General features: G+C 41.5%; 1 protein-coding gene across 1 annotated transcript in view; it reads left to right on the top strand.

Moving 5' to 3' along the window:
• Positions 1-18,753, top strand: part of LVRN (laeverin) — a 42,390-nt gene that overhangs the window by 1,626 nt on the left and 22,011 nt on the right. Inside the window, exons 2-6 of the mRNA XM_064438598.1 lie at positions 8,564-8,706; positions 9,901-10,040; positions 12,163-12,289; positions 14,487-14,641; positions 15,986-16,099. Of these exons, the coding sequence (XP_064294668.1) occupies positions 8,564-8,706; positions 9,901-10,040; positions 12,163-12,289; positions 14,487-14,641; positions 15,986-16,099 (679 nt within the window). The remainder of the gene's footprint in view (positions 1-8,563; positions 8,707-9,900; positions 10,041-12,162; positions 12,290-14,486; positions 14,642-15,985; positions 16,100-18,753) is intronic.

Genomic DNA, 18,753 nt, shown 5'->3' with positions numbered 1-18,753 from the left:
ACGGGTGGCCGCTTCAGGCGGCTGGACTTTGTAGGTGCTGTTGCACCTGAAATTGTTCAATTGTCATCAAAACCCAAATTATTTCCTCAGTGAGTGCTATTAGGATGCTTTCCTTTTTATTTTGTCTTGCACTGCAAAATCAGTACTGCGGCAGTGTGAGCTGATCAAGTAGTCAATCATCTAAAACATATTTTCACCCTCAAAGTAATGCTTGCTTTGGGAATCTTCTCAAGGTGAATTGCATTTTAAACTTTGGGATGTGAAACTTGCTAAAGAAAAGTGAAACTTAAGATTATGATTTAAATAGTTCCAGTGGAAGACAAGTTTCTCAGAACAGGTCTTTAAAGGAGAGGCAGATAAATTGCTTATTTTAAAGTTAGTTCATTTGTATTAATTAAAGGTGTAGTGAATTGCTCAGGATCAGTAGTGAGTCAAAAGGAAAACTAGAGTTAAAATTCGATTGTTCTTGGCTCCCAGCCTACCAATGAGTCCTCTAAAATAAAGTGTATCACAGCAGTTCATAGACTTCTTGTTCAAGTAAGTAGTATTGTTACCCATAAGATCCATATATGCAAGTCCCTGTATGAGTAATAATAATAAGAAACCACAAAATAAAGTTCGTGGTTTTTATCAAAATGGAGGAGGACTCTGGGTTTTCTGCAGCAGTGAGTTGGCTTTTCAGTTGCCAGCATGTGTGTAAATCTTTACTGATACCATTGTCTGCCACATCTGGAAAATTTAATTTATGCAGACTTACTTTCTTTAACAAAAAGGAGATAAGACGGTTAGTCTTAGATAAAAATGCAGTATGGTAATAATTACTTTTAGGAAATATATTCTGTTTTTCTTCAGTTGCTGTTTATTCATTAACTGATTGTCATTCACAGAATTATTTGTGCAGCATTTGAGTTAAGGAAGATCTAGAACACTGCTTAATTTACATAAATTTTAAAAAAATCCAAATAAGTAGGAAAGGAACAAGCATGTAATTACTTAATACTGTATCAGTGTGATTTCTGATGCTGTATTAATTCAAACAAGTCCTATCTATGAAACACTGAATTACACTATCAGATTTTAATTCAGACTGTGTAAAATTTGGAGGATCAAAAAAGAAAAAAGAAAAGCTATTGTCGGCTGTGCTGCCACAGTAGAAAGTAAGAAAAAAAAGTTTTTAAATCGTTAAAACAGTGTGTATAGTTAAAATTCCAGTTGTTTAGAGGATTTATGGCAATTGTTCCATTTCATTCTTAGTTCATCATGAAGCACTAATGAAGTGTGAGACTGCAGTCTGGTTAAAGAGATGCCAGTGGTGTTCAGACACTGAAATAAATCAAAGGAAATCCACTGGTTGCAGATATAATGTATTGTCCTGGTTACTAGTTCCTGCCCACATTCCTGCTGTTCTTGAATAGCTTTTGCATATCCTTTCTGCTTTAAAATGGCTTTCTCTGATTTGAGAGTATACAATAGTATCTTGTTATTTTTCCTTGACTAAGACTAAAGTCATCACTTTACCAGCTGTTTCCTAATCTGATGGCGTCCAGTAACACTGAAGGCGTTTTGCCTTTTTTTTTTTTTTTTTTGAGGAGATGTGTTTTGAGGGATTTAGTCTCTAAGCTCTAGCAAGCTGTTAATGATGGAAAAAGTTTAATTCTAATGGATTATGTAGATCAGGAGCGATTCTGAAACAATTCAGTGCCTTTCAGCTGTCAGTACAAAGCCCATTACTGTGTCATGAGGAAACCATGATCTCCAGCACACTGTCCTGTAGCTCTTCTAAAGTGACTTGTACGTGGCTCCGGCAGACCTTTGGGGTCTGATTCCTGCATAGGCTTTTGACTTCATCACCAAACTTAAACCACCAGCCGTAACAGGCAATGTGCCATTTATCTACGGTCATGCAGACTCCTGTATTTCTTGTATGCACTACAAGACTTAGTGGTTTTTGTAATTTGTGCTTGTGGAACCACTAGAGACCTCTTGTTTCAGAACAATTTAAGCAGAGAAGGGCAAGCTTTCAGTAGACAACTAGATCCTAAAGGGAAGCAACGTCCCTGAAATGTTTTTTCTGTCTGGGTTTTGGCACCAGCTTTTTTTTTTTTTTTTTGTGGTCAGATACCCACATTGCTCTTGACAGATTGGCAGAATTAGCTAGCTGCCACAAAGTACTGTTCCCTGTCCTCTCTCCAGTTTGGAGCCGGAGTACACTGGCAAGGTGGTGTGGGAAAGCTGTTTGCAGAGACAGCTATTTTCAGAAGTGCTAACCTCACCTCTGTGGAAGAAAGAATAAACCAAAGCTCAAACTTCATTGAATTTCCAACACGTTAATTGTTTGTTATTAGTTTGATCATTGATGACTGTGTATGTTTTTACTATTGTTGACAATTTGTACTACCTACCTGACCTGGTCTTGCACACGAAAGAACGCTCTGAAAAATGGGAGCACGCATTTTGGATAGCACACTGCTCATGCCAGCAGTGCTTGCAGGAGCAAAGGAAGTAAAAAAGGAGGATGCTCCCATTTCACCAGCACTAAGTATCTGAAGGCTTTCCTGTTGAAATAGGGCATCTGTATTCTGCATATAGCTGGGGAGGTCGTGGGCAGGCAGAAAGATACAGAAACCACCTTTGCCCTTCTCTAGCAGCACTCGCTCAAACATATATGATGCAGGAGGCTTGTTGTAGCATCGTTCTGCCCAGAGATCTTGCAGTGCTGTGAATGAGCTCATGTATACACTCCAGGGTTAGAGGATCCCCATGGACTGTACCGTAAAGTGCAGGCTGTAAGTCACTGTTCATGTCAGTGTTTCTAGATCCTTTGAGAATTTTGCTTGGTAGCCACTCTGCACATATCCTGTGCAACTTCTATAAAATACTTGACTGGATAGAGCTGGTATTAACAGGCATCCCAAAATGTTATTGAACACAGTATTTGTGCTGATTTTTATCAGCTTTTTCTGCACCAATTACTAGAATGAGGACAAAAGGGATTAGAACAGCATTGGAGCAGTTCATTGTGCCTCACAGCAGGGGATCTGAAGTTCTTCTTACTCTATTTTACATGAATCTGTGGGTAAGGCCATCAAAGACATGGGACAGAAATCAGAGCAAATAACAGGTTTGGTGTCTTTTTGGGCTGCATGTTTGTACTGAGCCCCGTTCACCCAAAAGAGGGACCGGATGTTGCTGCACAGAACAGGATTCTGCTCACTGTAAAACTCCCTTAGTTGGAGCCACTTAAGGGTTTGTTTTACAGTTTAATCTTATATATATTTAAAGTGGATGAAAGCAGATATAAAAGATGTTAACACAAACCCCCATTATGCTATCAATATTACAAATAACATTATTTTAACGAGAAGGCATTTTTAAAAGAATAACCTTTTTTTGCATCAGCATAAACCATTTCTTCTACAATGATGCTGTTTTTTTATTGGGTGAAACAGTGTCCTCTAGGCATTCATGTACTATACAGGATGCATTCTTCATTTTCCTTTTCTTGTTTTTAGGCACTTGTGTAACATAAATTGTCAAAGATTTAGGCTAAGATATCCTGTTACCTGTTTGTTTCTCATTATTTAAAAGTATTGTGGCTTTGATTTTGTTTCACTACAGGAAAAAGCCATTGTATGATACTTTTTGAAAAAGAAAATGAAATCTATCCACAAAACTGTAAGGTTAAGAGAGGGATTTATTTGTCTGCTTAGGCAATGTTAGTCTTTTTAAAAAATTATTTTCCTTCTGGGTAATTTGTTTTATGATAACACTGCAGTGTGAAAAAGAGTTTGCTAGGAATTCAGGTCATGCTAATGCCTTCACCTTTCTAAAAATAAAAAACCAAGAAAAAAGCCCCAACAATGACTCATTCTGACAAATGATATGAGGTAATGTGTGTTTGAAACACCAGTTATTTGTCTAACATGAAACATTCCTATTTTTCTTTTTTTATTTGGAGACCAGCTGAAAAAGAACATTTCATCCATCCTTATATTCCTTTTTTATCATGATGCTTTTGCCAAATATATGCTATTTTGTATTCTTGAACAAGAATTCCTGTGGGCAAATTTGCTAAGTGTCTGCATCAGTTTCTGCTGGTACAGAGCCTCCTGAGGCAGTAATTGCACTGGTGTGGGGGCATTTGGTGTTGCTCAGTGTTTCCTAGAACCAAACTGTGACTGATTGCACAACTGAATGCACAAAAGCATACTTTGCTGCAAGGCAAGAGAGACATGAGAGTATTTTCAGTGACTGCTTTCCTTGATGAAGTGACTTGTTATTTTTTCTGCTCTTGTGCAACCCTGGCAGAGGGTTAAGTCACTTTCTGGCATTGGACAGGTTAAAGGAGGGGAGGAGGTCATAGTTCTGTCTCAGGTGGAGCTTCAGCTGCATTTAACAAGGCAGCTGGTAGCTGGCATAGCACACCACAGAATCACACAGAATCCCAGGTTCGAAGAGACCTCAGAGGTATCTAGTCCAACCTGTCTAGGAGGAGAACGGTCTAGACAAGAGGGCCCAGCACCCTGTCCAGACGACTCTTGAAGGTGTCCAACGTGGCCGAGTCAACCACTTCCCTGGGGAGATTATTCCAATGGTGACTGTCCGCACTGTGAAAAGTTTCCCTCTGGTGTCCAGTCGGAATCTCCCCAAGAGCAACTTGTGTCCATTCTCCCTTGTCCTCTCCATGTGACACCTTTGTAGCTACCCCTTAAGTACTGGTACGTGGTGATGAGATCCCCTCTGAGCCTCCTTTTCTCAAGGCTGATCAAACCCAGTTCTCTCAGTCTATCCTCGCATGGCAGCCTTCCCAGTCCTTTGATCATCTTGGTGGCCCTTCTCTGGACTCCTTCCAGTCTGTCCACACCCCTTTTGTATAGCGGGGACCAGAACTGTACACAGGACTCCAGGTGTGGCCTGACAAGCGCTGAGTAGAGCAGGATAATGACTTCTTTATCTCTGCTGGCGATGCCCTTTTTGATGCAACCCAGCACCCTGTTGGCCTTCTTGGCCGCAGCAGCACACTGTTTGCTCATGTTGAGCTTTCTGTCCACCAGCACCCCAGGTCCCTTTTGACAGAGCTGCTCTCCAGCCAGGTGGATCCCAGCCTGTGCTGCACTCCCGGATTATGTTTTCCCAGGTGCAGGACCTTACACTTGTCCTTGTTGAACTTCATAAGGTTCTTGCTGGCCCACTCCTCCAGCCTATCCAGCTCTCCCTGCAGAGCAGCTCTCCCTTCTGGAGTGTCTACTTCCCCTCTCAACTTGGTGTCATCAGCAAACTTCATCAGGCTACACTTGATCCCATTATCCAGATCACTTATAAAGATATTGAATAACACCGGGCCCAGTATGGATCCCTGGGGGGCCCCACTAGTGACAGGTTGCCAGTTTGAGAAAGAGCTATTTACCACCACCCTCTGGGTGCGGCCTGTCAGCCAGTTCCCCACCCACTGCACAGACCACTTGTCTAGCCCATAATGCGTTAATTTCTCCAGGAGGAGACTGTGGGGGACTGTATCAAAGGCCTCGGAGAAGTCCAGGTAGACAATGTCCACCACCCGCCCCATGTCAACCAGGCAAGTCACTGTGTCATAGAAGGCCACCAGGTTAGTCAAGCATGATCTGCCTTTAGTGAAGCCATGTTGGCTGTTCCCAGTCACATGCTTCAATTGACTTGTGATGGTCCCCAGGAGGATTCATTCCATAACTTTCCCAGGGACTGAAGTAAGTCTGATGGGCCTGTAATTACCTTGATTCTCTCTTGAGCCTTTCTTGTAGATAGGGGTAACATTTGCCTTCCTCCAGTCCTCTGGGACATCCCCTGTTCTTCATGACTTTTCAAAGATCATGGAGAGTGGCCTCACAGTGACATCAGCCAGCTCTGTCAACACCCTTGGGTGGATGTCGTCAGGGCCCATTGATTTGTAGGTGTCAAGCTCCTTTAATAATTCACATACTAACTGTTCCTTCACTGATGGTGGGTTGGTGTTTGGATCAATCGGGAATTTCATTCCCAAAGCCTGGGACCCAACAGTGTTGGTAAAGGCAGAGGTGAAGAAAGTGTTGAGGACCTCTGCCTTTTCAGCATCGTTGGTGACTGACTTTCCTATTCTGTTTAACAGTGGGCCTGTGTTTTCCTTCTGTTTCTGCTTGTGCTTGACATACCTGAAGAATCCTTTCTTGTTATTTTTCATGTCTACAGCCAGTTTCAGTTCAAGCTGGGCTTTTGCTTTTCTAACTGCATCTCTGCACACTCTGGCAATGCCCTTGTAGCTCACAATGGATAATCCTCCACTTCATCTCTGGTATGTTTCTCTTTTGAGTTTGAGTAGACCCAGGAGGTCATGGCTGATCCAAGGGGGCCCCTTGCTCCACTTACTTCCCTTTCCTTTATAGGGGATAGACTGGTTTTGTGCTTCCAAGAGAGAGTTCTTGAAGAACTCCCAGCACTCACTAGCTCCTTTATCTTCCATGGAAGCATCCCATGGAATCCCTCCCAGCTGAGCTCTGAGCGAGCTGAAGTTTGCTCTTCTAAAATCCAGAACCCTTGTTTTACTACTGGCCTTCAGCACACTCAGCAGGATCCCTAACTTCACAATATTGTCATCACTGCAGCCAAGGCTGTCACTGAGATATTACAAAGCAGGTTTTCTCGGTTTGTGACTAGCAAGTCCAGCAGCGCCTCATTCCTGGTTGGCACATCTAGCATATGTATGAGGAAGCAGTCCTCTACGCATTCCAGGAACTTGGTGGATGACATCCAAGCTGCCGTATTGTTCTCCCAGCAGATGTCTGAGTAGCTGAAGTCACCCATCAGGACCAGGTTCTGTTGGCCAGAAGCTTGCTTTAGTGCCCCAAGTATCGCTTCATTGGCCTTGTCATTGTGGTTAGGAGGTCGGCTCTGCAGTGAATCAGGTCCGTAAAGAAAAGCTTCCTGCACTGACAGGCAAGAAGTCAAATACATTGTTCTGCTTTCTCCTGAGCCAATCCTCACTTCAAAATAGATGTCATGGTCCCAATAGTCACTGTGCATCAATGTGTGTTCAGCATGAGTTCTTTAAATATCCTAAGTTGTGTTATGGTACAGCATCAGATATGTCTGTTAAATGCAAAATGTACCATGGTTTGACAGTACAGTGCTTTTTCCACAGTTATCCTGTTGATATGAATTTTGTTCCCCAGCAGCAGCGATGAGGATGACATAGTGCAGATGAGCTGCTGATACTTTCAGCACTGGGTTGGTTAGATCGGCTTGGGCAGAGTTAAGTAGCACAGCTGTTAAAATGGCAACAGCCAAACATCTTTCAGAAGACAAGGACTCCTGGGAGTCTGGCCTTGGGAACTGGGTAGAAACATTGCTGAGTTTTGTCAATGGAAGCGGGAAGCTAATGACTGTTCCTTGGGTCGAACTACACACAACGCAGTAAATATCAACGGAAAGCTACACTGTTCATTTCAGGTACCAGGAAAAGGGAATCTTAAAATGTGCAACCTTAAGTTTCAGACATGGTTCAGTGCTACATGTCATGATCAGGTGCAGTCACGCTGTGCTTCTAAGGTAGATCTGCCTCATTACACAGTGTTACTGAACGTATGAATCCTGCCCTGATGGCCCCTGGCTCATTTGGGATGTCTCTGTGCTAAGCATAAGCTGTTGTGAACCTGGTGTGAATACACTGTTAGGGAACACCCCAACTACAGGGGAAAAATATTAGCCCTGTGATGGCACCGAGGTCATTGACATAAGAGATCATGCCATTCTTGTATGTCCAGCTGCTGGCAACTACTTGGGCTGACAGGTATGGAGCTCTGAGAACCATTGCGTGCATATTTTTTTCAAATTCCTGGGAAAGATGCCCTAACATGAACAGCCCGGATGTACAGCTCTTTCTTGCAACTTTGGCCATGGGACACAGTGATTTATTTTTTGATTCCAGCCAATGTGTCACTGAGGTCTGCCCCAAGTGAGGCAAGGCTCTATAGCATAAGGTAGAAAAGGATCCTCCTGAAGGGCTTGCTGGTGCACTGGGACAGAACTGGTGCAGCTTTCACTGGAGTTATTCTCAGTGTGGTTTGACAGAAGTGTGCCAGTGCATGTATGTGTGCTCATGTAACAGTTATTACAACTTTTTATTAAACTGTACTGTTAAAATAAGAGTGTATGCATTAGAAAGAGAAGCAGGTGTACGGAGATTCTAAGTATGAAATTGAAGTTGGGCATTGTATCACTTTTGAGCGCTGGCCTGCTGTGCGCAAAAGTTTAATCAACTCTGTCTTAATAAACAAACTAGAAAAGCTCAAATATTTAAAATAAGATCTCTGGAAAAGGCCTGTGAGAAAAAAAATTACCTGATTAAAAAAGACTGCTTTTCTGTAGAAGCTTCCAAACTTAACCATCTGTTGGGCATGGGGGTTTAATAATGGCTTTAAATAATAGCCAAATCTTTTCTGAATATCTGTGTGATTGATTTTTTATTTTCTGGTGTGGTGTTTTTATGCACTAGATACTGATTTTGATCAGCCATAGCATGCTGGATTAATCTTAACTTGTGTTTTTAACACAGTATGCTGATTGCCTCCCAATTGGAACCAACGTATGCCAGGACAGTTTATCCATGTTTTGATGAACCTGCCATGAAGGCCACATTTAATATCAGAATTGTCCATGACCCAAGCTATGTGGCTCTTTCCAACATGCCTGCAATTGGTAGGTAAACAGCAAGTAGACTTATGGTCTGTCTCCGCCCCAAATTACTTTAAAAAAGGGTGTAATTTATCTGAACAGACTATATCAACAGTGTTCTGTTGTCTGTGTGGTAATGCCTTGAAAATGCAGAGAAAATCTCTGCCTATGAACTTAAAAATCTGGAGACAGTTGTTTGTAATTAATATCTCTGATGGCAATAATTCTGTAGTTTTATCAGTTGCGATGCCCTCTCCTCTGGTTGCTGGAGGCTGCACAGGTTTGATTCCTGGCATTTTCTCCTCAGTCAGCATGTCTGTTGTACTGTGTGATATCTGTTTAAAACAAAATGGCAGGTCCAGTATGCAAAGCCTGTAATTGGGTTATTACGGGTTTCCTTTCATTCTAAGTAAATTTTAAGATGCATTTACAACATACACAGAATTGTTCTACCAGGCAGAGGTGCTCATAGCCTCCTGTGTATGTGCAGAATAAGAATGAGAGGACTATAATGTTCTGGAGATGCTCCTCCCGACCCCTGCTGGGATCTTATGTGGGATGGATGTGGGATCTAAGATTCTAAATAAATTCTGTAAATTAGTATTCCTCAGGATTCCATTGGATCTCCTGCCTCCTTCTTAATATCTTTTCTTCTGCAGTTCAGTGCCATGAATCGACAGTTCTCACCTATATAATTTTCAGCCATGAAAAGAAAGGTTTATGAGGTTTGCATGGAAGCTAAGTAACTTAGGAATTATAACAGATGGGATCTCTGTGAGAGTTGCTTGAAGCATTTTCCCCCCTGAGAATCTCTCCATGTCTCCCTTCTTTAGAAGGCAGGTATCGGATTAAGTATTTCATAACGCTTGGGCACACATAACCTATATTTGAATAATAATAGATCGTACATTTTAGAGATATGCAGCATTGGATAAATTGTCCATGGTTTGCCCACATCCTAAATCTGACTCAGTCTGACATCCTTCCAAGACTTCAGTTAAGCTCAAGAGTGGATTTTTGGTGTTTGCTTGGAAGGTCACGACTCTGATACATGGCAGTGGCAAGGAGTCTGGCTGCTTGCCTTCTACCAGAATCATATGAAGTTAGTGCAGAAATACAGCATATCGAAGAGAGATGTAAAAAACCACAAGCAGAAACCACAAAATTCTTTGTTATGGAAGAGCAATGGTTTAAATATTTCTTTGATATTTTTTCTAGATATATCTGATATGAAGGATGAAAATGGAAGCCTGTGGACTGTTACCACATTTAATACTTCGCTGAAAATGTCAACTTACTTGACTGCTTTTGTGATCTGTGATTTTAATTATGTCACCAGAACTGAGCGGGGAAATGAGGTAAATATGAGGCTGCATAACACATTATAGCAGTTTACAACAGAATTTGGCTCTGTGGTTCATCATGTGCTTTAGAAGATATCACAGACGCTAACTGTGCTTTCCATTCCAAAACTATTTGCTTATGTGGCAAAACTGCTAACATTTATCCTGCAAATATTTCTGCAGAAAGGTTTCCTTTAGGACAATAGTTTATTGTCCTGTCCTGATCATTTCATAGAATTTACAAGCAGGTACAGGCTCTGTAAATTAAAACTTTAGAAGCAGCTACTCTGCAGAAAATACTGGTCATAATTCAGGGTCTTCTTATCTTCTTAGCTCTCTTAATTGGAAAAAATATCAATTTCCACTGCTGTGACAGACTAGTGAAGTTCAGTGGCTTGTTCTTTAAGGCCCTATGAGGACCAGCGTCTTGACATCAGTAGGTGCAATCCTGTGCTCCAAGCATTTTGTATACTAGTATTTTAATTTTATTCTGGAGTGGACACATTTTTTAGCCTCCAAAATTTACTGTTTTGTGTTTGAATCTTCTTCATCAGTGAGTATTCAGTTTTGCTCTTACACTACAATGGGGAAAGCTTCTCAAGGGAAGCTGTGAAAAAAATGTACTCCATTGGCACCAGCCATTTCACTTTCCTTCTTTTGTTGAAAGTCAACAGGGAAAAGATGTAACAAGTTTTTCCAAAATAAATAGTAAACTCAAGCATAAAGCCTTATGCTTGCTACCCCTAATAAATGAGAGCACCATGTTAGCGTCATGGTTAGTTTGCTGCCATCCATCCTACTGGGGAAAGATGGGGCAAGGTGAGAGGACAGTGCAGAGGTGACCTAGGAAGTACAGTATTATCTTATTTTTAAAGTGACGATTGGACTTGGTATGTCCTACCTGCGTGTATACCCTGTATAAAACATGTTGAATACTTATGGCTCTGACTGTGGTGCCTTTTTGTTGGGCTGATGCATACTGACAGGAGTCAGCAAAGCATTCAAACCAGTATTTTTCAGAGGGAAGAGGCACCATGACCCATCTTCTATGAGATAGAGGGGCGAGGGTATCTTTCCCCTTGGTTTCAGGCAGACATGCCTCCACAGTATTTGTAGGAGCATGTTTGTTGTGTATGTTTTGTAATTTCTGGTAAATAATTTACACCTGAAACACTGGTATTATCAAAGCTCATACTAGGGTTAGGATTTTAAGCCTGCCCATTATGTTTTGGCTTTGCAAAATGAGGTGATCTGATCTCTGAATCTCCTCTGAAGCTTTGATTGAAAAGAGAGGCTCAGAGGCTGAGGACACTCTGTTGACTGAATATGCTTTATTTTTTCCCTTTTAAATTAAATCCTGATGCTTCCCCAACTCTGCTATTAGTATTTGGCTGTGCAACTCCTAGTGAGATGCAAGAAATGTGCGGATTTTGAGCGGCTAGGCACCTAGACAGGGTCTTGCATCCAGAAATACATGATGGAGACATAAACCTATCCTCAGTCTACTCCATGACCTTGGGCAAGCAGCTGCCCTCTTCAGCACTGTGACAAAGCAGATGGGCATGGGAGGGGAAGGCTTTGCTTGCTGCTGCCATCTCCGTTATCAGAGGTATGGATGTCATCTGCTCTCTTTAGCAGCAGTGGGAGGCCAGCGGTCTGTTTCAGCCTGTGGGAAAGTTCAGGAGGAGAGATGTGTACATTTGGACAGCAAATGCTCGCTGAACATCCATTTCTCTCTTTCCAGGGAAAGAGCGGTGGGCTGAAGGAGAGTTTGTCACCCAGACTCACTGGCTGGAATACATTGGCTTAGGATGTGTGGATCTAAATAGTTTCATAGCATTTCCTATTTAATTAAAAAAAAAAAAAATCAGGAGTACATTTGTTCCAGCAATGTATAGCTGGATACAAATCTTGGCCCTTTTGAAGTGCTGGAACTCTCCTAGGTTTTAGCAGGATTAGGCTCTGTGCCAAATCTTGTTAGGTCCAGCAAGACTTGGGTTGGGATTTTTTCATTAAAAGCTCATTGCATGATCTGGTGTGGACAGACAGCATTTTCAAACAATGATTCATAGAAAAGAAGCAAAGAAAATTAGAATAAGAGCATTGTCTAAAATAACGCTTCCTTGTTTTACTGCAGATACGTATTTGGGCTCGGAAGGAGGCAGTTAAAAATGGGTATGTTGACTATGCTTTAAATATCACAGGCCCAATATTTTCATTTCTGGAAGACTTACTTAATGTCAGCTACCCTCTGCCAAAGACAGGTGAGCTTACTTATTTTCTTAAATGGACCGGAAATGGCTGCTGATGGTGTAACATTTACAAAAGCAATGGGTTCTTTTGCCATATTCTCTTTTTACAGCTTACCACATTTCTGGAATAAGCCCCCTAAAGCTTTAACTCACTGAACTCTACTTTCTGCATCATGGCTTTTATTAACCTGTAACTCAGCACTCTTACCTTCACATCAAGCTTATTCTCTTAAAGCATCATTTTCTAATGAATGGGCTGCAAAGTGGATAGAAAGGAGTTGTTCAGTCATGTGGCTATTTCTGGGGTGCATAGACCTGGTATAGGCAAGTCCCTATGTCCTCCTAGTAAATCCATGCTTGCTATAACGCACGTCTCCCCAAAGCCTTCCATGCTTTCTTCAAAATGTCTGTTTCATCTGTGAGTTGGCCATATGTTCCCACACAATCCTCCCCAGAAAAAGGCTCCTGCAGGAAAACATTGGTTCTCTTTAAAATGGACATCTGGTAAGTTAGTTAAGTCAAGCTTCAGTCAAGAAAGAAGGGTGCCATCATGTGGTTCACTCTACAGTTTCTTCAGTGCTTGTACTTGGCTGCCCAAGGGCTTCAGCATTAATATTATACAAAATTGTAGAATATTGAAAGCACAGAAGGCAGTTCTTACTTAAAATGAGTTTTGGCCTGCCCATGATCTTGGCAGATTGCAGGATTGTGGAGGAAGATTTTCCCTCCTTTCTTGACTAGATAATAGTTGATTTGTCAAATCAGTATTTCAGCACTTGAAAGAAATGAATTTTCATCTGTGTAAATGTGTTATATCCCAGTGTATTTAACACTACACTTGTTATGGAAAATGTAATATATGCAATCGTCACTTTTTACATTTTGTTATCTTAGTAATCATACAAGCTACTCAAAGTCTGTAGATAATTCTTTTTCTTGTTTGTGTTCTTCTGTTTAGCAGCAATGTCAATACACTAATTCATTAGTACAAAAATATTACAAAATTGAAATAGAAGAATAGTATCGCAGGCTTCCTGTTAGGTAAGATTTCAGTGTCTCAGAATGCTGTAATACCATTACAGTCCCTGCTGTAATATCATGCAATACCACTGCATTTCCCACTGACTTTCTTCAACGTTTTGCTTAAAAATCAATAAGATTAGATCAACGAAGAAGAGCTTCTTGTAAATGTTAGAGATTTCTATTGTGAACTCAAAATGTGAAATTAAGAATACATACATCTAAAATTATAGGTATTTAAAGGTTTGTCTTCCCGTGGTTTTACTGCAGTTATAAGTGAGGTCTCTTGCCCCAGGCTGGCTATATGAGGGCTGCCTCACCAAAAGTGAAATATCCTTGCTGTAAGCCTGAGGCGATAAGCCCTGCTGAGGTGCAGTCTAGCTTTGCTTGGGTTCAGCATCACACTTAGGTTAACTGCATTGCTTTTGGACTGGAAGTGTCTCATGGTCAGCTGGTTTGGAGTACAAGCTTGTGTCTGCTTCCAAAATGCTCTGTATACCTTTTGCAAATTTTGCTCTTCGCTGCTGAGTTTAAACAGTATATTTTTCTTTGAGATTCTTGATGTTCATCCAAGGGCCATCTCTGTTTTGTCCAACTCTCACATTTGAACTGGAAAACTGCTCCCTGTGCATAAGGCAGAAGGGGAGTACAGAGGTTAACAGCCCTGCTGTGGAAACAAAAAGATGATGTTTTCTAAGGCACCTTTCAGATAAGAGTGGAAATGATTCCTCTACTCACGAGCTGAAAGAGCAAGATTTTTTTTTATCAATTGCTAGGCTGAAGAAAGAGGTGAGTATGATCCTTCCCAAGCACATGAGAAACCCATACAGAGAAAGATTTCTGAGAGCCGGAAGTGAATATATTGTCTCCTAGCTTTGGTAGAATACAGCCTTCATTTTTGTTCAAAACATTTGTATGTACAAGATACAGTACAGATCTGGGCTTCATGGGAATTTATTACATGCCCCCCTAAGAGAGTGGCAATTGTAGAGGAGAAGTATGACAAGAAGAAATTTCACAGACCATTTGCAAGAGGTTTGCTATAATACAGCAAAGAATCAGTAAAATGTGGTATCCTTTAATTGCACACTGAACCAGTGCAAGCATTAAAATCATGTGAGCATTTTACTTCTGAAAATTTTAAAGCTGCCCTTTTGGTGTTTTTTTTTCTCTTTTTGAATCAATTTAGATCTGGTTGCACTGCCTGACTTTGGAGCAGGTGCTATGGAAAACTGGGGGCTAATGACTTTCCAAGAATCTTCATTGATGTACCTCCCAGGTGATAAATTCACAAGCAGAAAGGCAATGATTGCCATAATTGTGTCACATGAGCTAGGACACCAGGCATGTGGTAAAAATTCTGTACATTTATTTTTCTGTAAGGCTGTTTCCTTCCAGTCGCTGATGATGCAGTCACTGATCCATAGAAGAAAAATAGTGACTTCACAGTAGGGGTGTGAGCAGTAGAGGATTGAAAGACTGATAATACATTCAGTTGATAAATTAATATGAAAAGCAGATTCCGTCATATTACAGACTGCGTACTGACTGCACAGGACTCACTGATACAAAACCGTTCATCGGTTACTTATTTTATTTCTTACACAGCGCCAGAATGCCATACTAGAAAAAACTGTAGGGGTGACACAGTTCTGTCTATATAAAATATACTTAGTACTTCAGTGGAAGAATCATTGGACTGCTTAAGTATTATTTTGTAGTCGGAGTGCATGTACAAATTGCAAAAGGTATTTGTTTTTCTGTAAGAAACAGCTTGTGGTACAATAGAACAAAATTAGCATGAACACGTACTGTAGCTGGACCTTTCTCCAGTTTTCATAGACGTGTAAAAAAATTTTCTTATTTGGTTTGGAATGAAAATGCAATTTCACTTTTTTATTGACTATGTTTAATTTACTGTTGTTTGCCAGAGCAACAAGTGTTTGCACTTAGTCAACAAAATTAGCGAAAGAGTTTAACTTGGCTAGCGCACTAGTTTGTCCTTCTGACAAGGTCTGTAACTTTTCAGACTTTCAGATGAGCAGAGTGTTTTCATTGCAGGCCAATAAAACAAATGCCAGTACTTTATTAAACTATTTGAAAACAAAGTTGTAGTTCAAGTTTTTAAAAATTAACAAATAAAATAGAAATCCACAAATGATCAGTTTTTTGTTAAATGTGAACTGCCAAATATGACTATGTAGCAGCTGTTGCGAAAGTTTTATTCCTTGCCAGGATAGGGATTTGCTGATTTGGAAATGGTTGTTTCCCCAGTTCATTTAATCATCCCTCTGTCAATTTCTTTTTGTTAAGAACATGGGAAAATGCTTTTGTAATTCCTTGATAAATGCCCTACTTTTAATCACAGCCTGATCTTTTTGATCTTTAAATTTTATTGGGAAGTGTTTAAAATTGAATAAACGAATGACATAAAGCATTGACATCCATACTCATGGTATGAAATTATAGGTGAAACAATTAAAAAATAACTGCCCTGAACCTCTGACTTTTTCCAAGATGCATCTTTTTCTGCTGATTTTTCACTATCTGAAGGAATATGCAGCATTTTATTCAATTGACATACAGACGTTAAATAAAGTTACTTCAGCATAGGTATGTGTGTTGAACCTGCAAAAATGAAAAGAGCAGTCCAAAGAGATGTTGAGACGTTTTTTCTTTTTATTTAAGTGGTTTGGAAATCTGGTTACAATGAACTGGTGGAATGATCTGTGGCTTAATGAGGGACTGGCCTCTTACTTTGAGTACCTGGGAGCTACCTTTGTTGAACCCAAGCTTTCACTGGTAAGTACTAACGCTTACTGAAGTAAGCAAGCTAAAGTAGCAAAGTTCCATCATGTAGGAAGATGAGGAAGGTGCAGGAGATGGGATTTAATCAAGCCATGGCATTACTAACTTAAGTCCCCTGGGAAAGACCAATAGGTCTTGACTCTTCCCTGGAGGGTTTCCATCTGCTGGAGGCTGTCATCAAACCCAACTCTTCTACAACTGGCACAGAGGACAGCTGGACAGCTGTGATTCTGCAGAGACAAGGAGTTGGTGTTTTGCCCTAGATCTGTCATTTAACAAACCTGGCTTTCTGTCCTGGCTTCTGTAGCTGATGGTTTGCCTTCCTGCCTGTCCAAACTCTTTCCCAAGCACCCCATACCTGGGTACCTTTACTGAGCAGTGAGTAAGTTGGGCCATTTTGAGTCTGTTTACCCCACTGGGTCCATGGATGTCTGGTTGTGGATAAGGCAAATATAGTGCACATAGCTAGCCCAACAACAGGATAAAAGTCCTTCCCGTTCCACCCAAATGGGAATACGCATAAATCCCAGAGCATATTAGAAAACTCTATCCATATTAAAGTCTGAGACAGGACAGTAGGTACTGCTAATTGTAGCCATGAGATGAGATGCTCTTACATGTGCAATCATAAATGTCTGTGCACAGTGCCCTCGGCTTCTGAAGAAAGGAGAAGCCTTTACTCTGGGCAGGCCAAATTGACTACAGTCAATCCAGTCTGCTTTTTATTTGGCTCTGATGAAATACCATTCGTCACTTTCCTTCTCTAATTCACCGAAGTACTTAATTCATGCTTAATTGGAAACTAATACAGTCATGTCAAACAAATTCTGTCAGAAGGATTCTTGGGTCATGGCATATGCTAACCCCCTGCTTTGAACTTCAACAACAGCTCACTTTATTCTCTGTAAAGCAGTATTTTAATATCATTAAAAAGTATAAAGGCCACCAAATCTTAAACTGGAAAAAAGTCTTCCTCTTTTGTAATATTTTCTTAGAAGCTTGTCTTTCTAAAATTCAACAATTGTCATTTTATTTATTTCCATAAAGTAAATTTTAATAGTGGGCACTAACTCATAGAATCACAGAATCATTAAGGCTGGAAAAGACTTCTAGGATCATCAAGTCCAACTGTCAACCCAACAGCTCCATGCTTCCTAAATCATGCCCTGAAAAGCCATGTCTACACATTTTTTGAACACCTCCAGGGATGGTGATTCCATCACCTCTCTGGGCAGCCTGGTCCAATGCCTGACCACTCTTTCAGTAAAGACATTTTTTCTAGTATCCAAACTAAACTTCCCCTGACACATATTGAATCCATTTCCTCTCATCCTATCACTAATAACTTGGGAGAAGAGACCAACCCCCACCTCGCTACAGCCCCCTTTCAGGTAGTTGTAGAGAGCAATAAGGTCTCCCCTCAGCCTCCTCTTCTCCAGACTAAACAACCACAGTTTCCTCAACCTCTCCTCATAAGACCTGCTCTCCAGACCTTTCACCAGCTTCGTTGCCCATTTCTGGACGTGCTCCAGCACCTCACTGTCCTTGTCCTGAGGGGCCCAAAACTGAACACAATCTTCGAGGTGCGGCCTCAACAGCATCAAGTACAGGGGCATGATCACTTCCCTTCTCCTGCTGGCCACGCTGTTGCTGATACAAGCCCGGATGCTGTTGGCCTTCTTGGCCACCTGGGCACTGCTGGCTCATGTTCAGTTGGCTGTCAGCCAGCACCCCCAGGTCCTTCTCTGCCAGGCAGCTCTCTAGCCACTCTTCCCCAAGCCTGTAGCATTGCCTGGGGTTGTTGTGACCCAAGTGCAGGACCTGGCACTTGGCCTTGTTAAACCTTTTACAGCTGACCTTGGCCCATCGATCCAGCCTGTCCAGGAACACAGTGTGTAGACCCTTCCTACCCTTGAGCCGATCAACGCTGCTGCCCAACTTGATGTTGTCTGCAAAGTTACTGTGGGTGCACTCGATCCCCTCATCCAGATCATTGATAAAGATATTAAACAAGACTGCCCCAGCACTGCACACTGGGGAACCCTGCTCATGACTGGCCAACAACTGGATTTAGCTCTGTTCCATTTGACAAATTACAATTATGGGATTTGCCTTGGAAATCCAGAGTAAATTACACAGGTGCAAGAACACAGCGCTGTTTTATGTGCCGTACACAATCACAAAATACAGACTGGCTGAGGCTGGAGGTGACTACTGGAGATCATCTGGTCCAATCCCCCTGCTCAGGTGGGGCCATCTAAAGCAGTTGCCTGGGGCTGGGTCCAGATGACATTTGGACATCTCAAAGCATGGAGACTCCACCACCTCTGTGGGCAACCTGTGCCAGTGCTTGGTCACCCTTGAAGTGCAAAAGTGTTTCCTGATGTTCAGAGGGAGCCTTCTGTGTTTCAGTGTATGCCCGTTGCCTCTGGGACTGGGCACTGCTGAAAAGAGCATGGTTTTGTCCTCTTTGCACCCTCCCTTCAGATATTTTTATACATTGATAAGTTTCCCCTGAGCCCTTCTCCAGGCTGAACAATCCCAGCTCTCTCAGCCATTCCTCATGTCTGACATGCTCTAGTCCCCTCATCAACTTCATGGCCATTCACTGGACTATTTCCAGTAGCTCTATATCTTTTCTCTACTGG

This window comes from Phalacrocorax carbo, chromosome Z, assembly GCF_963921805.1.
Source record: "Phalacrocorax carbo chromosome Z, bPhaCar2.1, whole genome shotgun sequence".
Classification (NCBI taxonomy): Eukaryota; Metazoa; Chordata; class Aves; order Suliformes; family Phalacrocoracidae; genus Phalacrocorax; species Phalacrocorax carbo.
This window is presented reverse-complemented; position numbering and strand designations above follow the sequence as displayed.